Raw genomic sequence first — 23204 nt, forward strand, 5'->3', positions numbered from 1 at the left:
ATAAGGAAAGAGGAAAATGGTGAAAAGAAGGGGAAGGGACTAGACAAAGAACATGTATGAATGACCCATGGACATGGACAATAGCTTGGGAATTGACTGTGGGAGTGGGGGGTGGGGGTGAGCTAGATGGAGGGGGGTAAAGGGAGAAAAATTGAGACAACTGTAATATAATAAATATGATTTAAAAATTTAAAAAATAATTTTAAAAAATCTTCTTTAAAAAATCACAATGCTTGTAATGGGAGAACCAAGATTCTAATACAGATCTCTCTCCCTAAAGCTCACATTCACTATTGATATCTAGTGATGTTTGCTCAAGGTGGACAGAAGAGATGGGGAATACCAAGTTGAAGGATGCATTGGGAAGTTGAGGGAGAGAGTATCAATAAATCTCTGTGTGCCAAGCTAAACAATTTGGACTACTTTCCACTGTAGAAGCTCTGATATCAATGGTAACATAGCTAAATCTGTATTATGGAAAGATAACTTAGAGAGCTGCCCAATGGAGAGTGGAAGCCAACAAATTGCTGGCAGAGAGAAACACCACATTTAATGGGATTTAATCCAATTCTAAGATTTCCACAGCTGAAATTGACTTTGCCTCCAATAATTCATTAGTATGTAGGACTTTTACCGTAGTCCTTACTTAAAAAATGTCTGACACAGCATGAATAGTTATGAAATTATGCTTTATTCATATATAAAATATTGATAAAACAAAATATTTTGCATTTGGATACAGTCATAATTGTCAGCAATATTCTGAAGCACCAGGTGTGAGATAAGATTCTTTGTTTTTATCAGGGCACAAGTTATATGACCTACACATTCAAGTCTGTGTGACATGGCAGTAAAGCAGTGGCTCAGAACGCAGACATGATCTCAAATAGGCAGCGACTGGATGGTGTGATTTTATTTCTAAGTGTTTATTATACCATCAGGTGAAATAAATGCACAACCCACAGGGTCTTGCTTAGGTCTGCTGCAAGAGACCTATCTTAGTTGGCCCCTAAGATAGAGCCTTATAACCACATAACTTTGTCTCATCAGTCAGAAAAAAAAAAAAAAAATGTCAAGTAAAATAATCACAGGATACAGGAATTATAAATAATACATATATTAATAGATACTCATTTTCATTACATAAATGTTGCTATTATAAATACTTTGGCCATGAGTTTAAAATATATTCCTCATATAAATAATGTAAAATATTAAATAATAAATAGATTTAGATTTAAAAATTCAAACATTGCAAGCAGGAAGACAATTATTTTGATGCACTCCGGGCATGAAACAGCTTCGGACTCCTCTTCCGCTTCCTCAGGGTAGATCTTGGTGCCAGTTCACTCATCACTCTGATGAGTTCATGTATTGCTTTGCGCTGGACCATCAGATCATTTACCTATTGGAAAAGAACACAGCAAAATTAATTTCAGGCATATAAGCCATCAGGATATTCTGCTGTTGATGTTATGATCCATGAAAATGGATGTATTTCTTTAAAAAGATGGTTTTTACTGACAATATATTGCCAGTAAATATACAGCAGTGCTTTCTTTGGTAGTAAAGACTAAAATTATAATTAAATTGCTACTTATGCTGTATTATGGAGGGGCACATGATATGTCCTTAAGTTTACTACTCCAGAATTCTCAAAATTATACAGTAGAAAGACCTTAATGTGGAATGACAAAAAATGTGGGTTTTTTCTGTCATCTTTGTACTTTAGTCTTTGCTGTATCAACTGAGTTAATATAGGTTAGTGGTTGTCACCTTTGGTGTCTAGCAGAATAACCTGGAGACCTCATGGAGAACTCAGAAACCCAGGTTCATGAAGGCAGAGAGGGCCTAGGTCACTGTGTGGTTCACTAAGCTCCACAGGTGACACTGATACCCACCAAAGTTTGAGAACCACTGAGATAGGTTTAGTACCTTGTAAATACCAAGTCCAAGACAAATGAATACTATAATTTTTAATTTCTCCTAATTATGTCTGTCTCATCATTTCTGTAATGGGATTAAAATACAACAAATCATTTTTATATGGCAATAAGCAATTACCAATATAAACATTTAAAGTTAAGAATTGTAACAAGTTTCCCTGTACCCTGCCTTCTATTCCAGCACATTGAATTATTTCCTCTCTCGAGCCAATAGGAACATTTAGGTGAATTCATGCTTCATAAAATGAGGACCATTTACTTTCACCTGGGCTCCTCCACTATCTTTCTTTCTAATGCTGGAAACAGTGCGACCACATACCTGCCACATACCTGAGAATGACTAGGGGGATTCTAGGCTGCAAGACTATTCACATAAAGGCAAAACATGCCTTAAATATGTTAATAATTAAGTAAAAGTGGAAAATGGTTGAGAGCTTACTCAAGGTTGCCCATCATGAAGTAGGAGGCTTAGAGCTTCCAGAAGGAGGGGACCAACAGACTTTTTTTCAAGGCCTACTTATGGCAAAATAGGGAAAGTTCCTATCAGTGTGTTTGGAAGTGATAAATTTTATATTCCAGTATATTAAGTATCACTAAGAAACTACGAGATCCATTCAGGTATAGGTACAAACCAAGGGTAGCACTGGGTTAGAAAAAAGTGCTTTTTAAGTCTCTAGCCTGTGGCCAAAGGAGAACTGCTGAACACTGAAAAGCATTATGAGTGGAAAGTAGTAATAGTCCTAAGTTTTTTTCCAAGCCACTTTTGTACCATCTAATGTACTGGGGACTAGAAAAATTCTGAAGAGCAAGTACTTATTTCAGTTCCAGGTATAGTGAGAGTTGGGCACAAATCCTGATAGTACTAGTTATATCATGACCCCTCCCTTTCTCATATTTCTTTTATATCAAAGCCAAATCTAAAGGAATCTGGAGGCCTTCATCTCTTGGATACAATTTTAGTAAAGGTGATTTGTCTTTATACTTCAAATTTATTTTGCAGTTTCTAGACTCAAGCTTTAAAAACTTAAGACAAAGCTTAAGAGTCTAAGGATTTTTCCAGCTGATATGCATAGTCTAGTATCCAAAACTGATAAAGTTATTTCAGAAGGTATAAATTCTACCTATTTTCTTTTCTGAAAGCAAATAAATACTCTAATCTTTTCTTGGGCTGCGCTATATGAGAGGTTGACCAGGGCCTGGCAGTGGAATGCCCCTAGTGTCTTTTCAAAGACCATAGCTTTCTCCTACTTCCTTCTCATTTTCCATCCATGGCATTGTAAAGATTTAGAGCCAATGTGACCATAGAAACTACAGTGAAACCAACAGGTTCCCTTTATGATGGGAAACTGAGCCAGGCCTATGATTCATCTGAATTCACCAAGTTCTTTGGTGGTCAAGCTGAGAGAAGAGCACAGATCTCTCCCCTCCTACTGTTCTTTCCATTAAGACATGCAGCCTCCCATCCAAAACAAGAGAATTTCCATCACGCAAGCAAGGAGCAATAAGCGAACTGCTTCTCAACACCTCTCTCAACTTCTTTCCCACTTCTTCCTCACTGGATTTGTCCATTCCCCTTTGTGCAATAGTCATAATGCCAGCTTTTTTCCAAATTACAAAATTAAATAATTGCCATACTGACTTGACAAAAATCACCCAAAATCACAAATGGAACGAGTAAGGAGAAATTTGGGCCATGGGTTTATTTCATAGTTTTAACAACTGTACCCAGTAGCTAATTTCTAATTTCTGGGAATTAAGTGCTTTTGCAAGACCCTCTGCAATGAAACCAAAGGAAGAATTAAGATAAACTCACCGGAATTTGAATCAGCTTCTTGAAGGCTTCCATTTTGCTATTGCTGCTGTTGAAGAACTTAACACGCATGTCTTCCTTGATAACGTCAACGCTACTTTGAATACTCTGGTTATCTTTTAAGAAGTCAAAGAGTTTGAAGTAGAAGGAGACAATTTGGCTCTGGAATATTTTTCTGTCACTCTCCTTAGGAGGAAAGAGTACAAAGAGAGGTTGACGTGAATTTATCCATCGGAAAATAAGCAACAGGGAAATTAACCAAATGGAAATATTCAGCTTACCTCTTTCCAATTCTTCCAAATGTCTGAGAAGAGAGATTCACCATCTGCTACATCTGGCTTACTTGCATTCTGAAAAAAAAGGAAAAAATTGGTTTATAATTAGTTCATAAATTACCCTAAAAATACAAGTTCTATTGCATTCAGATGCTGAAAATATTCACCGATTTTCTTTTCAACCCCCTGTTTTCTTCTAGCAAGTATTCCCAAAACTGTTATATTGGATATAGCCAACAACTGCTCTGCTATTTTAACTCTCTTATTTTCTAGTATATCCCTTAAATTGAATAGTCACAAATGAACTCAACAAGGCTGTTACTTCAATCGTCTCAAATACGTACAGGTAAAAATAGTGTTTTCAAGCCTAGTAGAAAAAATGAGCAACTATCCCACTGTAAAATACTGCCCCCCTATGGTACAGATATTTATAATATCTACCTATGTCCTCGTATTTGATATTATGTCAGCTTTAAAAGATAGGTGTGTGTGTGTGAGAGAGAGATTTGATTTGATGTTGTGAGAATATAATAACTTGTGAAAGTTTGAATATAAGTAGGATAGTTACTATAATAGCTAAATTTTGGACAAATAATAAAATATTTAAGATGCAAAAACTACTGCAACTAAAATTTTAAAAGAAATTCATATTTAAAAAAATTACCACAAGTGAGATTATAACTCCTAGAGAATCTCAGCAAGGGATTGAGTTCAAGGGTAATTTATAGATATAGATGGGGTAGTTAATTTTAAAACCACTTTGTGGAGAAAAACACCTATAAGTGATTTTTTAAAGCCAAAGCTTTAAGAAACTTATCTTCTTTAATTGATTAATTGTTTCAGATGATCATTTTTAATGCTAATCTTGACTCTTTACTATCACCATAATGGTAGTCTGAGAAATCATAAATTAATAACCAAGTCATTTTTTTCAATACATATGCTACTTGACCTCACAATTGAAAGGATTTTTACCACAAAAGTATCAACATCATCTTGTTTTATACCCATATTATGCCCGTCTTTTGAAAGATTCATGAATGCCCTCCTAGTCTCGATAGTAAATTGAGTAGAGGGCTAAAGCAGAATCTAGATCATTTAGTTAAAAACTCATCCAGTCAACAGTAAAAATAACACCAAGTCTTCTCAAGATGACTGTGGAATAGAGATGACAGCCTATCATAGATAAAATTCAAAGTTGATGTTCAGTCATTTGAAACACAAACAAATATTATTAAAAGGTCATACTTACAAAATATTCTTTTAGGTTTTCTATTTCTTTAGTAGATGTGGCCTGGCTGAGGTAGCTAGAAAAACCCAAAATCATGCAAAGCTGAAAAGCTAAGATATAACTTGTGTAATTCATTGTTTCGGAGAGAGTTAGGCCAAAGTCGTTGAAATCAGTAGCTCCTGTATTAAGCCGATCAGGTCCAAAGGGCTCAGCTGATCTTTCTCTTTTGAGTAGCCAATCTGAAGATGATCAGAAAAATGTACTGCCTCTCCTTTTGCTGCTGGTATTTATACCTAATTGGAGTCTCATCAGGATTACGTATTTTCACAAGTTTTTTTAAGATGAGATGGTGACAGATAGACAGAGATGTTAGTTTGTATTAATAACTATGGTTTTGTGGCATTTTGCTGTTGTAGTTAGAGTTTCCTTTCAACTTCTTGGGTCTTTTGATGATGAGACAGATCCATTATGCCCACCATGCCATTCTTGTGGGATCCCCAGAAAGCACTTTTACTTCACACCATTCAGGGATTGGAAATTTTTTTGCACCTCCTCCCTTGTCCTTGTCAATTTTTGGCTCCAACGTGTTGAGAGAGAACATTGATCATTTGTCTGTGGTCTGGAGCAAGTGAAAAGGAAATTCTAGGGGCTCTCAAACCTTTACAAAGGGGGTGCTTTTTGAAATTTTTCTTGCAAATAGACAGAAAGCAAGGAAAAATGTGGTTAAAAGACTGATGTAGTGAGGAAGTCCTTTATCAGAGTTAGTAAAATAGATGCCACAGCTTTAAATTGCTCTGAACCAGTATTGCTCAATAAAAAAATCTAATGCAAGCCAAATAGATAAATTAAAATTTTATAGTAGCCCCATTAATAAAAGCAAAAAGAAACAGGTAAAAATAATTTTTAAAATGTATTGTATTTAAACCAATATATTCAAAATTTTTCCATATATATCAACATACATTATTAAAATATTTTATATCCATTCTTTCTATCATACTAAGTCTTAGAAATCAGGTACACATTTTATTCCTACAGCACATTTCAATTTATACTTGTCATATTTCAAATGCTCAAGCCAATGTGGCTAGAGGCTACTGTGTTGAACAATATTGTTCTGGATGGCCAATTTTTCCAAATAATTATTAACAATGGAGAATTTTTTTAACTTTTTAATTTCTTTTTCATCCAGGTGCAAAAAATTAAAATTCTTTCTCCTCTCAGTAATATATTTATGAGATAAAACACGTTCAGATGATGCAGAAGGCCAGCCACTCTTTGGTTCGAGCCCACCTTGCATTTCAACCTGTATTGCATGCAATGAAGTATCACATTTATGATGCAGACTTGAATCCTGACTCCCCTACTATCTAGCCATGTGATTTTGAGCATCTGTGACTCAAAAATAGGCCTAATATTAATATCTCCTTTCAGGCCTCAGTTGAAAATTAAATCACACAACACATATAAAGTGCTAAGATGCCTAATATGTAGAAAACACTCACTCAAAGTTACCTGTTATTATTTGAGCATGTTGGATGATAGTCATTCCCATAAACACAGGCTGAACTTTTGCCAATTCTATTTCTTTGGCCTTGAGCTCTCTTTCCCTTCATCTCTTTCCCTTCATCTGTGCCCCTGAAGGTGGTGCCCATTATCCAAGCCCAGCCTAAAAAGCATTATTTCTCTGTGTTCTCCCAAAATTACCCTTCTTAAAATTAAGCTCACAAGCCTAGCACTTGGTTCATACTTTTCTTACAGTTCAGATCCCTCAGTCTCATATTAGAGTTAGTTACTCATGTGTTGTCTCCCATGTTAGACTAAGTTCCTTAAAATCAAAAATTGTTTCATTACGTCTACAACACTATTTTCTTCCCTAAAAACATTTCAGCCTGGAGGCTTGCCCACAGACAGCACTAATAAATATGAATTTGAATGCTTAATTAAGGATATACTTTGAGTTATTTTCCCTCAAATTCTAATCCCTATGTTATTAACCCTAACCTGTGGGAAACTAATGTTTAATTAAACAGAATTTATGATTATGTTGGAAATATAAGGCTTACGTTGTTAGCCAAATTCTGCTCCTGGGACAATTTTGTGTATTGTTTTATGTGAAAAACACCTGAAAAGTCTTTGAGAGGCTACCTGCCCAAAGAATAAACAAGATCAAAGCATATCTGCATGACCGAAGTGTCATGTTAAACCAGTGAAAAGTGTGGAAAAACTCTTAAGTGTGTAGCTCTAGCGTAGCTGTCCTTAAGGAAAAATATGGCCGAAGTAGTGTGCTTAAAGGTAACACAGTAACAAGAAACCCTTATCAAACCATTGAGGTACACTGTAGGCATTCAATACTTTCTGGGACACCAGTGGCCAAGTTTCTGGAAAAAATATTCCTAACTCTCTAGAAAGGAGTTATAATTGTTCCCTTGATTTATTCACTGGAATGTGGTATTGGGGGTTGAGGCATAAAGAATAATGAGATACACAAGTAGGAATTGCATATTGTCTAGGCATTTGTAAATTGAGAATGCCTACTGAAAATTACAGGTATGGAGTAGAAAGATGTTTCACGGTATGCAAAAGATGTCTAGGATCCAAGTTGTATTGACACTTTATGGCATCTTCAAGCACAACACAGGATTATAAAATTTTAGAGATTATTTATGGTATATTCTCTCACTTTTTAAATTTGTAAATCAAAACCCAGAAAAACAAAGTGTTGTGCTGAAACTCATTCAATTGGAAAATGCAGAGCTGAGTGTAGAACCAAGACCCTTTCTCTAATCCACCTGTCCCCCTGTGAGCCTGTATCCATTCAGGTTTTTGTATGTGCCTAGAACTGTGTTAGATATGTGAATTCAAATCATTATATTTTACCAGGCTTTGGTTTCTGGACTTTTTTTCGGTAGAATTTGTGAGATAATAGTTACTCTTTAAATTTTTTATTAAAAAAATAGTAAGACTTCAAATAAAAGTTTTGAAATGCTTGGTGAGAAATCCTAGCAGGCTCAAATTCATGGACATGAAACCTGCACCATCTATCAGGACCCCACTTTTATTTAGAACATCCCATAATGGTTTGAATGCTCTATTGTCACCTTCCTGAAATTCCTAAGTTTTTCAACAAGGGACCCCCACTTTCATTTTGCACTGCTTCCTGCAAATTATGTAACTGGCCCTGCACCCCAGGCAGGAGGTGAATTTTATGGTATTAGATTTTCTTCTTTCAACACACAATTCGGTCATTCACAATACTGTCACTGCATTAGGATATTCTTTTATGATTTTTTCCCATCTTATAAACTTTGCCAGAGAAGACATTTCTCTCTCTTTTCTGCCAGTAAAACACCTTAGGTTGCACATGCAAACTAGAGGTTTCACACTTTGTTGGTTCAGCCAACACTGAGGCTGCAGAATAATTCACCACCAAGATACCTTCTCAAAGTTTTTCAAACCCACCAGGACCCAATGTGTGACCATATTAGTAAAACAAAGGGGCTGAAAACTTTCTTTTTTCTTTTCAGCCAGACTTTTTTTCTGAAAACTGGCTAGAGTTATGCATTAAGCGTCAGCAAGATTTTCGATCATATCTCATGCTATCCTTAACTGAGTAGGAAGTCGTAAGACAAAACTTACACGTTGGTTGCGCTTTTTCCTCTGCGATCAGCAGTCATATCCCTAGCACTCACACCAAATTATCTCATCCAGACTTTGGTGTAGATTTCTTCCACACAGTATGAGTCAGTATTGGATCCATCCCCCACACAATTTTAACTTCCGGAACTCCTGACATCACGTAAACTGAGCTTATGGAAGAAGAATGACATACAAAATGTAAGTCCACACGAAGTCAGAGTTTCCCTGCAATTTGACTCATAAAATCCCAAATGCTAAAGGATAGTTTTCTGAATCCCCCTTTTTCTTTCATGCCATCTGGGCAACTCTGAGAGGTGAGTCAAAGAATATAGAGGACGTTATACTTATGTAATATAGTCATCTTACAATATCCCCCATTTTATGTCAGATGGGATTGTGCATTGATAATCTGGAGATTCATGGCCATGCTTTGGAAATAATATTTTTCTTCCACAAGGAATTTTAAAACACCTGCTAAGTGCCAACTACTGAGATTGAGCTACGGTTACAAAGAAGGATGGGGCAGTTCTGTTGTGAAAGTATTTATTTATATTCTAATTTCCATCAATTATTGTCTTTACTGAGTACATACTAGATATATACAAGGTCTGTCCAGAAGGTATCCAGCCATGTAATATGAAAAATGGAGACATTTATTGAAGAAAATACAAGATACAAGAAACGTTATATATAGGATGATGATGCCTCAGTCCCCTTCAAAGTAGGCACTGTGGGACCTCACACAGTTCTCACAATCACCATCTGCTGCCCCGTCATATTTTCCTCATTGACAGTCTGAAATCTCTTCCCTTTCAAAGGTGATTTTAGTTTTGGGAAAAGACAGAAGTAACAGGGCATCAAATCTGAGCTGGAGGGGGGTTGAGTCACCTGGGTGATTTAATGTTTCACCAAAAATCTCTGCACCAGATGTGATGCATGAGCATGTATGTTTTTATGACAAAGCTGCCAATCACCTGTTGCCCACAGCTGCAGCCTTCTGAATCATCCCATTAGTTTCCATGGAGGAATGTTCAAGCTTAATGCAAAATACGATGTAGATACATAGCTCTACTCGCTCAGTCATTTTGAATGCGACGGACTGACTAGCACAGTGAAGTCCTCATTGTTCACACATATGCATTCCAGTCCACTCTCTTTGGCTGCCAGATTACACTGATGTCATGCAAACTGTTCTCATTATATTAACAACAGCTGGGATTTTTCCAGACAGACCTCATATAGCTTTAGGGGTTACAAAGAAGTTAACAATGAGACAACTGGAAGGAACATACGTTGGTATTAGGATTGATTCCTCTGTTCTGATTACTGGGTAGGTATCCATATTCTTATTTTCTCCATGTACATCCTTCCCAGGGGGTTCATAGGGTTGAAATGGACTGATTACTGAACAGAGGAAAAAACACATATCTGACCCATGTATTGCGTTTTCTCTTCCTATGGCAGATGTCAATAATCAGTCATGGCATTCTTTTCTACTCAGTTTAGATGTAGCCTCTGAATACTTTTCAACACTGAAATCAACATAAATACTAACAATATTAATGTTTCATTATATATTTTCCCTTTGGAGGGTAAGGTTTCCTCGTTATCATAACTCTTACTTAGATCTGCTAAATCAGTTATTTCAAATTACAAAGAAGTAAAAGACATGATTTTTTTCCCCCTTCAAGAACATCAGTACTAAAGAAGAAAACATTACAATCCATGAAGTAATATAAGGGAAAGACCTTTGGCCCAAGATGAAGGAGTTCCAAATTCTGGTCTTAGATCTGCTACTGGTATTATGTGAGATTTTGAGCAAATCCTTTACCCATGGCTTACGTCTCATTTACATCCTCTTAAAAAGATAAGTTGGATCTAATGAATGGTGTTTCCTGTCATTTCTAACATTCTAATTTTCTATAATAGTGATTTATGAAAAATATAAGATGTTACGAAGAACTAAGGTTACATGAGATAAAGACATCAAGAGACTCAGAAATTCAAAGAGAAATAGTTGTTTGAGTGATAGAAACATTGAGGAATTTTATCAATGGCTTGAGTTTTGAATTTAATTTGAATTCACGCTTAAATTTGAATTTGGTCCTGGCTGGTGTGGCTCAGTGGATTGAGTGCTGGCCTGTGAACCAAAAGGTCACTGGCTCGATCCTCAGTCAGGGCATATGCTGGGTTAATATCCAGGTCCCTAATTGGGGGCAGACAATAGGCAACCAGTCAATGTATCTCTTGCACATCAATGTTTCCTCCTCTTTCTCCCTTCCTTCATCTCTCTCTAAAAATAAAGAAATAAAATCTTTTAAAAGTTTTGAATTTGAATTGAACCTGAAAAGAAATATAGAATTTATAAGTTCAGGTGAGGAATAAAACTTCACAGCCTATACTTAACCCTGTGCTTTTTTTCCTAATGCTCTCAAGAAGTAAGTTGTCTTCTTGGTGGCCCCTGATTTGGCACCAAGCTTTGAAAATATGTACATTTTTATAAAGAAGACTTACCCTTCTATTTCCCATAAGAAAAGTTTAATATGGAAGATTTAGATTTTCCCCCAGACTGCATGGAGGAGGAATTCTGAATCCATAACCATCCAATAAAAATAATCTTTTACCAAGATTTGATAAGTCACTATTCTTGTGCCCTTCATCCTTGAACTAATTCTTGAAGTACTTGAACCAGATTCCCATCTATTAGTTTTTCAAATAGAAATAGTTTTTAATGGTTACAAAATTGTGTAGGATTCTTTAAATGAAAATCAGACTAGGAGAGCACAAGAAAAGGAAAAAATCATCTCTGATTTCAGTACCCATAAATAAATTGTTAGCATTCATCACAAATTCTTTCATGTTTTTCCTATATACCTAATATAGTGTCTAACACAAAATGATTCCTTAATAAACTTTGTGGATTAATTAAATATGGGGGGAAATTACCTAGTGGTTAAGTCCACAGGCTCTGGAGTCAGGCTACATGGTTTCAAACATGAATTTGCTCTTCATTATTTGTTGAGTGGAAGTGAATTACTTAATTTCCCTATACTTCAATTTCCTCATATATAAAAAGATGATACAAATGGTAGGTGTGTCAAAAGATTTTGGGAGTACATATTAGGTTAATGTGTGTAATGGTGAAATGCCTGACATACAGTAAGAGCTCAATAAATGTGTGGTCAATATTACAAGTGTCTTCCAAGACCCAGGCTAGTCTTCTTCCTGACATATGGAATGAAACACTTTAGAGCCTCCTGCCAGTAATGGCATCTTGTGACTTGTTCTGGCCAGTCTAGTTTGAGTCTATGTAATGTGTGTCACTTCTGAGCCTAAGGCTGAAAAAAATCCCCTGGGAAGCCTTCCAGGTCTCTCTCTTCTTGCTGCTATGACGGTGGAGGTCATATATTTTAAGGACATGAAACAAGTCATAAAGAAACTTAGAATAGGAATACACGTTTGTTCCCATAGCTGAATAACATGAGTTGCCAAAATGAAAAGTCCAACGAATCTTTAGCCAAATGGGTGAAAATGATACACACCAGAATACATCGTTAAATTTCTGAGAATCTTAGAAAACCCCCAAAGTTTAAGAGAGAAAAACAGATCACATAAAAGGGACAAGGAAAAGCATGTCATTAAACTTCTCAATAGCAATTCTGGAAGCTAGAGGTTGATGGAGAAATGCCTTCAATGATCTGAATAAGTCTGAATAAAATAATGTCCAGACTAGAATTTCATACTCAGCCAACCATTAGGATAAAGATATTTTTCATTCATGAAAGATTCCACAACTTTATTTCCAATGTACCCTTTCTCATGAAGGATCTTGAAAGTTGAGAAAGTATTTAACAGAAATTAAATCAAGGAAGAAGATCTGGCATCCAGGACACAAAGGATGCCTCACAGGAAAGAAGCCAGGAGAGTTTCCAGCCTAGGTAGGCATTTCCAAGAAGATAGTTGTACAGTAGACCTACAGAACAAGCAGCTCTTGTTGAAACTGAAGGACTGAGTGGTCTCACAGGACATCTTCAAAAAAAAATTAACCAACATGTGTTTGCCTATACTACAAAGAAATTTCAACACTGTCAGAGATTTTGGTTGGAAAACTATAAATTAGTGATGGGTATTTGGAAAACTAAAAAACAAACCAAACAACATGAATTAGTAACACCAGAAAAAACAAACATTGTGCAAGAAAAATGTAAAAAAATATACAACAAATATTGTGAATAATATTTACCTAATCATAATAATGTAAACCTTACTCCAAAAATGCAATATAGCGATAATGGGAAGATAAAGGGAGAGGCTATTAAGTGTGTGTGTGTGCGTGCGTGTGTGTGTGTGTGTGTGTGTGTGTGAATAGTCTGTCCAGAAGTGTGTATAGATGCTAACTAAAATGGGGAAAATGCAATATAAGAAAATTTTTAGTGATATAGCGCAGAGCAGAAATTGAGTTAAGAACTGAAGCTAAAGGAATTTGAAAATTATTGCTTTGGAGAAGTATGTTTCAGGAATGGAAAAGCATGAACCAGGGAGCTTCTACTTTTTTGTTGTAATCTTTATACTATTTGCAAAGTTTTAGAGTGCTCAGACCACCCCCAGGTCCAATAATTTGCTAGAAGGACACACGAAATCAGAAAAGTCATGACGTTCATGGTTGTGGTCTATTACAGCAAAGGAATATAGATTAAAATTAGCAAAGGAAGAGGCACAAGGGCAGGGTCCAGAAGAATTTTAAGCTTGCAGTTTCCAGTTTTCCTCTCTCAGTGGAAGCAAGAACAATACAAATTTCTTTGTAATGATGTATTGCAGTATGCACAGTGTATCATTAACCAGGGAAGTTCACCAGAGCCTTAGTGTCCACAGTTCACTGGGGCATGGTTGACTGCACACATGACTGACCTTTGTCTCCACCCTTCCAGAGGTCAAACTGATACGGTTGGCAGAGGCAAGAATGGCACCAGGTGTTAAACTGGTGGAGTTAGAGCAAGCCTTGGTTCTGCAACTTCAGTACTTGAGCTTTGGCTACGGAAGAATTCGGAGCCAATACTCACATTATAAGGGAAAGTTTATTTAAAAAGTCACAGAGGCAGAAGAAGTGAGTGGTAGAAGACATGGGCCCAGGAAACAAGTTATAGAGGCAAAAGAAGGGCCCTTGGAGCTTAGGAGAGAGGGAGGAAATGTCTGGGGTGGGTTTGAACTGCATGACCAGAGAAATAATAGATTAAGGGGCCTAAGTGGCATGACTAGTGATATACCAGGCAAAGAAAGATTATCCTTGTTGTCTCTGTTTTACCCATTGCTAGACACTCTGGACTCTCTGCCCCAGTGACCTTCTGTACCTGGCCCATCATCCTTGCTGTGCTCATGTCTGTTTAACTGCCTACCACAATATCTTGTGGCCCAAGACCCCCAAGTAAACAATGATGCTCTTATCAGGCAGAATAGTCCAAGCAGCAGCCAAGGGCAAAGGCTACCTCTCTCTCTGGACAAGGTTAATTCATTACTGCACAGTATTATTTGATTTTTTTCTTTTTATACAGTTTGTTCAGCTGTACTATGTAGTTTTTTAACAACATGATTACCTCATATACTCAATTAACAAATAAGAAAATGATATTGATAAAATGTAGAATTCATTTTAGTTTATACTGGATTTTTCCAGGAAATTAATGCTTTAAGATAATCAAGTACAAGTTTTCTCATCATTAGGAGAAAGTCTTAGCAATAAATGAAAAATCAAGGAAAAATAAAAAAGTTACAAAAGTGTTTTACTTTAATGCAAGTAGTTGTTAATTCCATGGTAAGTATTTAATGTGCATTAACTCATGTAATCATGACAACCATCTAAGGAAGATAAATTTATTTTCATTTTCTATAGCAGAAAAGTTAAGCTTATAGAGACGTTAAAAATCTTGTCCAAAGTCACTAAGCTAATAAGGGACAAAGCCAGGTAAGGCTGAATCCTGTGCTTGTGCTCTTAACCACTTTGCTCCAATCAAGGTGGCACATGATCATGGAATGGCTACTACTCTCTTTTGGTCCTGAAAGCGTGAAGCATTTACTTTATACAATTTAGCATTGTTTGTTTACACATATTAAAAACAGGTTTAATTTTAGTTAAAAGATAATACATTGAAGGTATGTGGAGGAGCTCATGGATGTATGACAGAGGCGAAGAACCATGTTCAAAACAAGTATGCTGTACCTGGCCATCTCAGAAGACCTCAGCCCCAGGAACTATCGAACCTTCTGCAGGGCACCATGAAGGAATGAATCAATAAACTCTGAAACGTTTTTTTTCCCCATATTCACACCCCTGCTCCAGAATCCAACCCTGAGGGAGTGAGTCATATTGGCTGATCTTGGGTCAGTTGACTGCCTCTTGCTTGTCAATCTTAATAGTGATTTGGAAGAAAAGAAATCTGATAGAAATATCTTCCAGGTATGCCTTTGGATTTTGTGATGGGAGCGCAGGAAACTCAGATTTACCAGCCTGACTACACATATTGAGGGTAACAAGGAAGGGAAGGGGAAAGTCAAGGAACATATAGCAAGGACTCATGGACAAAACCGAAGTGGGGAAGGATTGAGGGAGGGAGAGGGGAGAGGAGGCAAGGGAAAGTGGTGGGGGGAAGGCAGAGATAAATGTGTTTGGAAAAATAAATAAATTAATTTAAAAAAGAAAGAAAGAAAAGCAAAGTGCCATTAGTAACAGGAAAGATGTTTGGTTGCCAAAAGAGAAAAATGACCTTTACAGGAAATTTCTGAGGACCTCATGGAATGACAAAGCCTCCCATGGAATTTATGAAATATCTTTCTAACATTTTAGGACAAACCTTGAATCTTTTAATAATTGAATGAGCAAATAACAAAAAAGCTTATCACTACAGTGACAGCTCAAATACTCAATTAGGTCTTATATATTCCACCTGGGAAGATGTTGCGGGCTGAGACTGACTTGACGTTCACCAGACTCAATTCATCTTCCTGGCTTATTTATGTTTCTCAGCTTTCCTTTCAGTTATGTGTGGACAAATGACTGAGTTCTGGCCTTTAGAATGTGAATGGAAGTGATGTTCACTACCCTCCATGGACAACTTTCCATGCTCCTTATGCGTTTAGCAGCCTCATGCAAACGCACATGGTGACTTCACAGTTCAAGTACTGAAGTTGATGAGCCACAGAATGAAAGGATCCCGACCTTGCTAAGAGGAAAGATACCAGCTGCTCTGATGCATACACTTTGGACTGCACATGACAAAGAAATACACCGCTATTAGGTTTTCCCCATTATACATCTGTGGGGCACTCACATTGTATTAATTAATATAACTTCTGAAGTCCTGTATCTTGATTATAGGTTTTGGTTAAAGAAATATATGTATTTCATATTTTAAAATAAATTTTAAATGCATTTCACTTATTCTTTAACTATATTTTATTGACTATGTTATCACAGTTGTCCCAATTTTTCCCCTTTTGCCCCCCTCCACCCAGCATCCCCACTTCCTCAGGCAATGCCCACACCATTGTTCATGTCCATGGGTCATGCCTATAAGTTCTGTGGCTACTCCATTCCCTATACTAAATTTTACATTCTCATGGCTGTTCTGTAACTATTTGTACTTCTTAATCCCCTCACCTCTTCACCCATTGTCCCACAGTCTCCTCCCAGCTGGCAAACATCAAAATGCTCTCCATATCTATGATTCTATCCCTGTTTTTCTTGTTTGTTTAGTATGCTTTTTAGATTCAATTGTCAATAGATATTTGTTTATTTCCATTTTATTGTTCATAGTTTTGATCTTCTTTTAATTAAATAAGTCCCTTTAACATTTCACATAATAATGGTTTGGTGATGATGAACTTTAGTTTTTTCTTGCCTGGGAAGCTCTTTATCTGCTCTTCAGTTCTAAATGATAGCTTTGCTAGGCAGAGCAATCTTGGCTGTAGGTCCCTGCTTTTCATGACTTTGAATATCTCACCAATCCCTACTAGCCTGCAAAGTTTCTTTTGAGAAATCAGCTGACAGTCTCATGGCAGTTTTCCTGTAGGTAACTAACTTCAACTTCTTCTTCTTCTTCTCCTTCTTCTTCTTCTTCTTCTTCTTCTTCTTCTTCTTCTTCTTCTTCTTCTTCTTCTTCTTCTTCTTCTTCTTCTTCTTCTTCTTCTTCTTCTTCTTCTTCTTCTTCTTCTTCTTCTTCTCCTTCTTCTTCTTCTTCTTCTTCTTCTTCTTCTTCTTCTTCTTCTTCTTCTTCTTCTTCTTCTCCTTCTTCTTCTTCTTCTTCTTCTTCTTCTTCTTCTTCTTCTTCTTCTTTTTGCTGCTTTTAATATTCTCTCTTTATCTTTAGCCTCTGGTATTTTAATTATGATGTGTTCCGGAATGGGGCTCTTTGTGTCCATCTTGTCTGGGACTCTCTGTGCTTCCTGGACTTGCATGTCTATTTCCTTCACCAAATTAGGAAAGTTTTTCTACATTATTTTTTCAAATAGGGTTCCAATTTTTTGCTCTTTCTCTTCTCCTTCTGGCACCCCTATCATGTGAATATTTTACCTCTTGGAGTTGTCCCAGAGGGTGCTTACACTATCCTCATTTCTTTTCTTTTTTTGGGGGGGGGGCTTCTAATTTCTTCTTGTTGTTCTGATTGTTTTTTGCTTCCTTATGTTCCAAATCATGGATTTGATTGCCTTCATCCACTCTACTGTTGTTTCCCTATTCCCTATAAATTGTTCTTTATTGCAATTAGTGTATCCTTTGTTTCTGACTGTATCTCTTCTATGCTGTTGAGGTCATCACTAAGCTCCTTGACCATCCTTATAACCAGTGTTTTGAACTGTGCAACTGATAGATTGCTTATCTCCATTTGTTTAGTTCTTTTACTAGAATTTTGATCTGTTCTTTCACTTGGGCCATGTTTCTTTGCTCATTTTGGCAGCCTCCCTCTTTTTGTTTCTATGTATTAAGTAGAGCTGCTTAGACTCTGTGTCTTGGTTGTATGGCCTAATGTAGTAGGCATCCTGTGGGGTCCAGTGGCACAGCCTCCCCTATCACCCAAGCTGGGTATTTAAAGTGCACCTTTCATGTGGGCTTAGTACTCCATCCTCTTATAGTTGAGCCTTGGTTACTATTGGCAGGTCAATGGAAGGAATTTATCCAGGCAATTCAGCTGCAAGGACTGGCTGTGACCACTGACTGCTAACCTCTGCCCTCTGTGGAGGATCAGTGGTGAAGGAAAAGGGTGGTGATGCTCTGACGTTGTTTGTAGCTCTCCACTAGGTGCACAGACTCTGGTATTTCCTGGATGGGACAAGCTAAGGTCAGTTTCCACCTGTGTTCTGCCTGGGGCACCCAGCCTGCCTGGGCTCTAAAGCCGTCTGAGATGGCTGCCATTTGTCCTGGGCTTGGAGATCCCTAGGCAAAGCCAAGCTGTGAATCTAGGCTGGCTGCTGCTAGTGCTGGGCCTGGGGCCACTTAGCAAGATGTATTCAGGGTTGGTGACTTACTCAGGTAGGATGTTGCTTGTTTGATAAGATTTAGGAAGTTGGGAAGCATGAGCCAAGACCAGCCATTCACATGGAAAAGTCATGGTTAATAGTTTTGTTGGACCCAAATGATGGTTGGAATGGAGTCTTGAGGGGTCTCCAGGGTGGGGCAAACAAGTGTTAGCCAGGTTGATGGAGTGTTAGATATGGCTCTGATATGTCAGGGCCTGCTGGCTCTGTGAATCTTTTGATGAATGGCTCAGAAACACCAATTCAAAAGATCTTAGGCATCCCAATGTTCATAGAAGCATTATTTAAAATAGCCAAATGCTGGAAAGAGCCTAAGTGTCATTAGTAAATGAGTGGATCAAAAAACTCTGGTACATTTACACAATGGAATACTATGCAGCAGAAAGAAAGAAGATACTCCTAAAAGAAGGGACTGGAGAGTATTATGCTAAATGAAATAAGCCATGCAGTAAAAGACAAATACCATCCTAGGTGAAAAATAAGTAAAATTCTCGAAAAATGGACTTTAAAGGCTTTCAAGCACACTGTTACAGCCTACTCAGCCATGAAAGGTGACAGGTACCAGAATACCAGATAAGAAAAGTAAAATCCTCATATTTTTCCTTCTTCAAATAACCTTGCTTCTTTCCAGTTACAGCAGATTCATTACTCTAAACAATTCTTAAGCATATTTCAATGTTTCTATTAAGATTTGACATCCACAAACCTAATAATATATGATTTGCCCTTTTTGAAAATTTGAAACATTGTTTGTTAATTGGAATCATTGATCATGACATAGTCTGGTCATATTTATGATTTTATTAAGAAACTTATTAAACAAACCAAAAAAAAAAGTATGCCTTGCATCCTCTCAGATTATCTTTGCCCTCAAAAGAAAAAAAAAGTCAATCACAAGAGGATAAATCTAAATGACGTATTAAAAAACATTCAGACTATACTTCCATTAGGAAAGAGAAAAGACTCAAGATGGAAATATTTCTCCACTCCAGGTTGAATTTGAAAAGTATTTTTCTAGTCTGCTTTTTTCAGCCTGACTCTCCATGTGCTGTACTTCTGGCCTGTGGTTGGGGGTTTCCCCCAAGGTCCCTTCCAACTCTTTGCAAGGAGCAGTGACATGGTGGGGTTAGGTTTTCTTTTCAGTCACCTGATAGGATTTCCCAGGACAAAGATGTCAAGACGATTTGACCTGACTTCCCCTCTACCTTCCTGTGGGTCACCCTGAGAAAGAAAGAAATTGCTTTTTCCCCCTCCCCCCTTCTCTGGGCCTGTGTCATACTTCCTCTCTTTAACACAGCACCTTGAAGCACTCACAGACACTTCCGCCTCTGCAAGAGAGTGAAGGCTTTGAGTGACAGTGTCATGGAGCTAGGAGGCTGTTTGACTTCCTCTTATTTGAAGACTATAAGAAACCACCTGCAGAGCTCTCAGCGTTCAGGTTTGTTTTGTATCATCCCTCTTCTGAGACAGCCATGGACTGCCACAGCTGCAACATCCGAAGCCAAGAAGTAAAAACTGTGCAAAAGTGTCCATATGAAGTTGAATGCTCTGAATAACCTCACCTGAACTTTTTTCACATAAATGAAAACAGTACAAGTTATCCTTATATGCCTATCTCACCCATGAGATTTTAAGGTCCTACAAAGCATACGTGGTATCTTAGTCTTTTTTACCTAGCTCAAAGTGCCCAGCTCAGTACTTGGCAGGAGTATTCACTAATTACTGACCACCAATTTGGAGGATAAAGCCAGTAAGGCCACTTGGCCAGGGCTGAAAACCTGAAGAGACCTCAATATTTTTAGTTGTAGTTCAGTGCCAAAATCCACATAGGTAACAGGGTAATACCTCATTACACATGTTGATTTTAGCTATATTCCGTGTCTACCCACCGTTTTCCTAAGAGCCATATTACTGTCCATCACAGACACTGCTGCTAGTGGTCATTCTCTATTAAATACTAATGACAACCCACTTTCATGAACTGACTAATGTAGGATTTAAAGGAAGTGTTTATATAGTGACTCTCACTTCCTTGACATTATAGTGATCTTAATTGTAATTAGTTTTCTATCTTATTTATACGATATATGTATTACATATACAATTTAATTGTATACAATACATGCCTGACAGCATGGCATTAATATAAATTATTATTTTTTCAATATAATATCATGGTTAATAGTATAGACATAGAGACCAAACTGAGTTTGAATCCTGGCTCCATCTTTTACCAACTGTGTGAACTTGGGGAAGTTTCTTAAACTCCCTGACTTTAGCTGATACTATTGGCCTCTACTTCATGGGTATTTGTGAGAATCAAAAAGGTTACTTGTGAAGCTCTCAGAACAATGCTTGACATATAATAAGTACTATGCATCCACTATTTTTAATTTAATTCATGCTTTTACCATTTTAAACTGATTTATAGTAAGTTGCATTTATGTTTCTTCATTTTTAATTTATTTGTTCATGTTAAATGGAAATTTTTATATATGGAAACTATACTCAGTTAGGTTATACCTACCTGAAGCAAGCCTGAGCCAAGGGTCATTTGGCGGTGATGCCAGGAAGTACAGGGAGGGAGTGGGGAGCAGACTGAGGGGAGGGAGGAAGTCCATAAAGGGGGCTAACAAGCAGGAGCCACTGTCGGCAACTGGGACTCAACCCACAGAAGCCCTCTGGGTGATGGCATAGAACACACCTCAAAGACATCCTACCAAAGGGCAAGGAAGCCAGGGTGTTTATCCTCCAACTCTCTTCATCATTATCTGAGAACTGCTCCCAGGGACACTGACCTCATCACCCTTCCAGCCTTCCCTACAGGCCAACAGAGAGAAGCCCCCAAGCCAAGAAGAGTAAGTTGTTACAGTTCAATGCAGTGGGTAAGGGAGGTTGTTGAGAAGATATGAGCAAGGCACTGGCAGCATCTACCACAATGAATTTTGTTAACATTCCCTTTATTATTCACCCATAATTTGTTCCCATTTTCATTACACCCTTTATTTCTTGGTAAGAGTGAAAGTACACTAACAGGTTCATTTGTCAGGACTCCCTGGAGGACAAGTGATGGAAATCTCAGCTGCACTCTCAGTCAGAGGACTATCTATTGGAAGGAACCTGAGATCCCCTGGGTAACCAAGGGAGAACCTCTGGGACGGGTGGAACCAAGGACTGCAGTGGTCACAGGACTTGTCTCTCTCACCTCGGCTTCTCTTGGTGAGACCATTTCAATCTTGTCTACCCCAGAATGACATCCTGCATTCAGAAGGGTAACTGGCTATGAAGACATGTCTTCGAATCTTTATGTTTCACAGATTTTTGTCCCCAAAGATAAGCTAACTTACTTATTCAGTTCCAGTTTGAAATACTGTACTACTTCATCAAATACTTGTTGATGCGCTAGACATTGTTCTGGGCAGTGGGGATTATAAAAGAGAGAGACAAAGCCCCTGTCCCCGTGATTCTTATATTTTGCAGGAAGGAATTGAAAATACATAAATGAACAAATAAATAAATACATAGTTATGTCAAATAGTGTCAGGTAGGGATTACTGTTTTAAAAAGTAAAGCAGAAAAAGAGGATAGTACTCTTATTTTATTGTGATAAAATACATATAATATGAAACGTATTATCTCAACTTTTTCTAAGTGTACAGTTCAGTGGCATTAAGTACAGTCATAATGTTGTGCAACCATCACCACCATCAATCTCCAAGGCTCTTTTCATCTTGCGAAACCGAAACTCTGTACTTATTAAACAATCACTCCCCATGACCCCCTCCCTCTAGCCCCTAGCAACCACCATTCTACTTTCTTTTTTCTTTAATCTCCCCCTTTTTCCTCCACACCCCACCTTCAGTTAACCACCATTCTAACCTTGGTTACTATGTAGCTTGGCTTTTAAAAAAAATTTCACATATAAGTAAGATCATGCAATATTTGTCTTTCTGTGTGTGTCTTATTGCACTTAGCATAATGTCTTCTCGGTTCATCCATGTTGTCACAAATGGCAGAATTCCTTTTTAAAGGATGAATAATATTCCATTATGTCGATATAGATATAGATGTAGGCATAAGTATAAATATAGATGTATGTGTAAGTGTAGATAGACATGTCACATATTTACATATACAACATTTTTTCTTATATAATGTCTTCTGGGTTCATCCATGTTGTCACAAATGGCAAGATGTCCTTTCTTAAAGCTGAACAATATTCCATTATATTGATATAGATGTAGGTGTAGATAAATACATTACATATCTATGTATCACATTTTCTTTATCCATCATTCATCAATGGACATTTAGATTATTTCCGTATCTTAGCTATTGTGACTAATGCTGAATGAGGGATAGCACTATTTTAAATACGGGATCAGAGAAGGCTTTTCTGAAGAAGGGACTTTGGACAGAGATCTGATTGAAGGGAGGGAGTGAGACATGGACATGACTGGGAGGAGAGTGTTCCAGGAAGAGAGAATATCAAAATAAAAAGACCCAGGATGGGAGCATCCATCGCCAGGGTTGAGCTATAGCAAGGAGTTATTGGAGTTATTGTGCCTGGCTCTGAGGAGTGGGGTTAAAAAGGTAGCCAGGGGCCAGAACAGGCAGCCATGGAAATGATTTTGGACTTTATTCCAGGGGTTATGCAGTAGTCCCTGCTGGGTCTTGAGCAAGAGAGTGAAATGATTTGACATATGTTTTAACAGGATCAATGTAGTTGGCAAAGAAAAATTAGCCTTCATTGAGGCCAGAGTAACACCTGAAAGAACGAT

At 37.5% G+C, this 23204-nt stretch overlaps 1 protein-coding gene across 1 annotated transcript; it reads right to left on the reverse strand.

Annotated features, from left to right (window-relative positions):
- Nucleotides 1–1270: 1270 nt before the first annotated feature.
- On the reverse strand, nt 1271–5397 carry IFNG (interferon gamma). The gene is made up of 4 exons (XM_054580280.1): nt 5284–5397; nt 4038–4106; nt 3760–3942; nt 1271–1405 (listed from the first exon to the last, which is right to left on the reverse strand). Exons 1-4 carry the CDS (start codon nt 5395–5397, stop codon nt 1271–1273), a joined length of 501 nt encoding a protein of 166 aa, XP_054436255.1.
- Between the last annotated feature and the right edge of the window lie 17807 nt (nt 5398–23204).

Source organism: Pteronotus mesoamericanus, unplaced genomic scaffold, assembly GCF_021234165.1.
Source record: "Pteronotus mesoamericanus isolate MK-2021 breed Mesoamerican mustached bat unplaced genomic scaffold, CSHL_Meso_final contig_56, whole genome shotgun sequence".
Lineage (NCBI taxonomy): Eukaryota > Metazoa > Chordata > Mammalia > Chiroptera > Mormoopidae > Pteronotus > Pteronotus mesoamericanus.

Bases quoted from the DNA above. Each gene is read 5' to 3' on its own strand.
- IFNG (XM_054580280.1), bottom strand. From the start codon at position 5,397: ATGAATTACACAAGTTATATCTTAGCTTTTCAGCTTTGCATGATTTTG. The intron at 3,943-4,037 runs GTAAGCTGAATA...TTTCCTCCTAAG, and splicing joins TTTGGAAGAATTGGAAAGAG to GAGAGTGACAGAAAAATATT. The intron at 1,406-3,759 runs GTGAGTTTATCT...CTTTTCCAATAG, and splicing joins AGAAGCTGATTCAAATTCCG to GTAAATGATCTGATGGTCCA.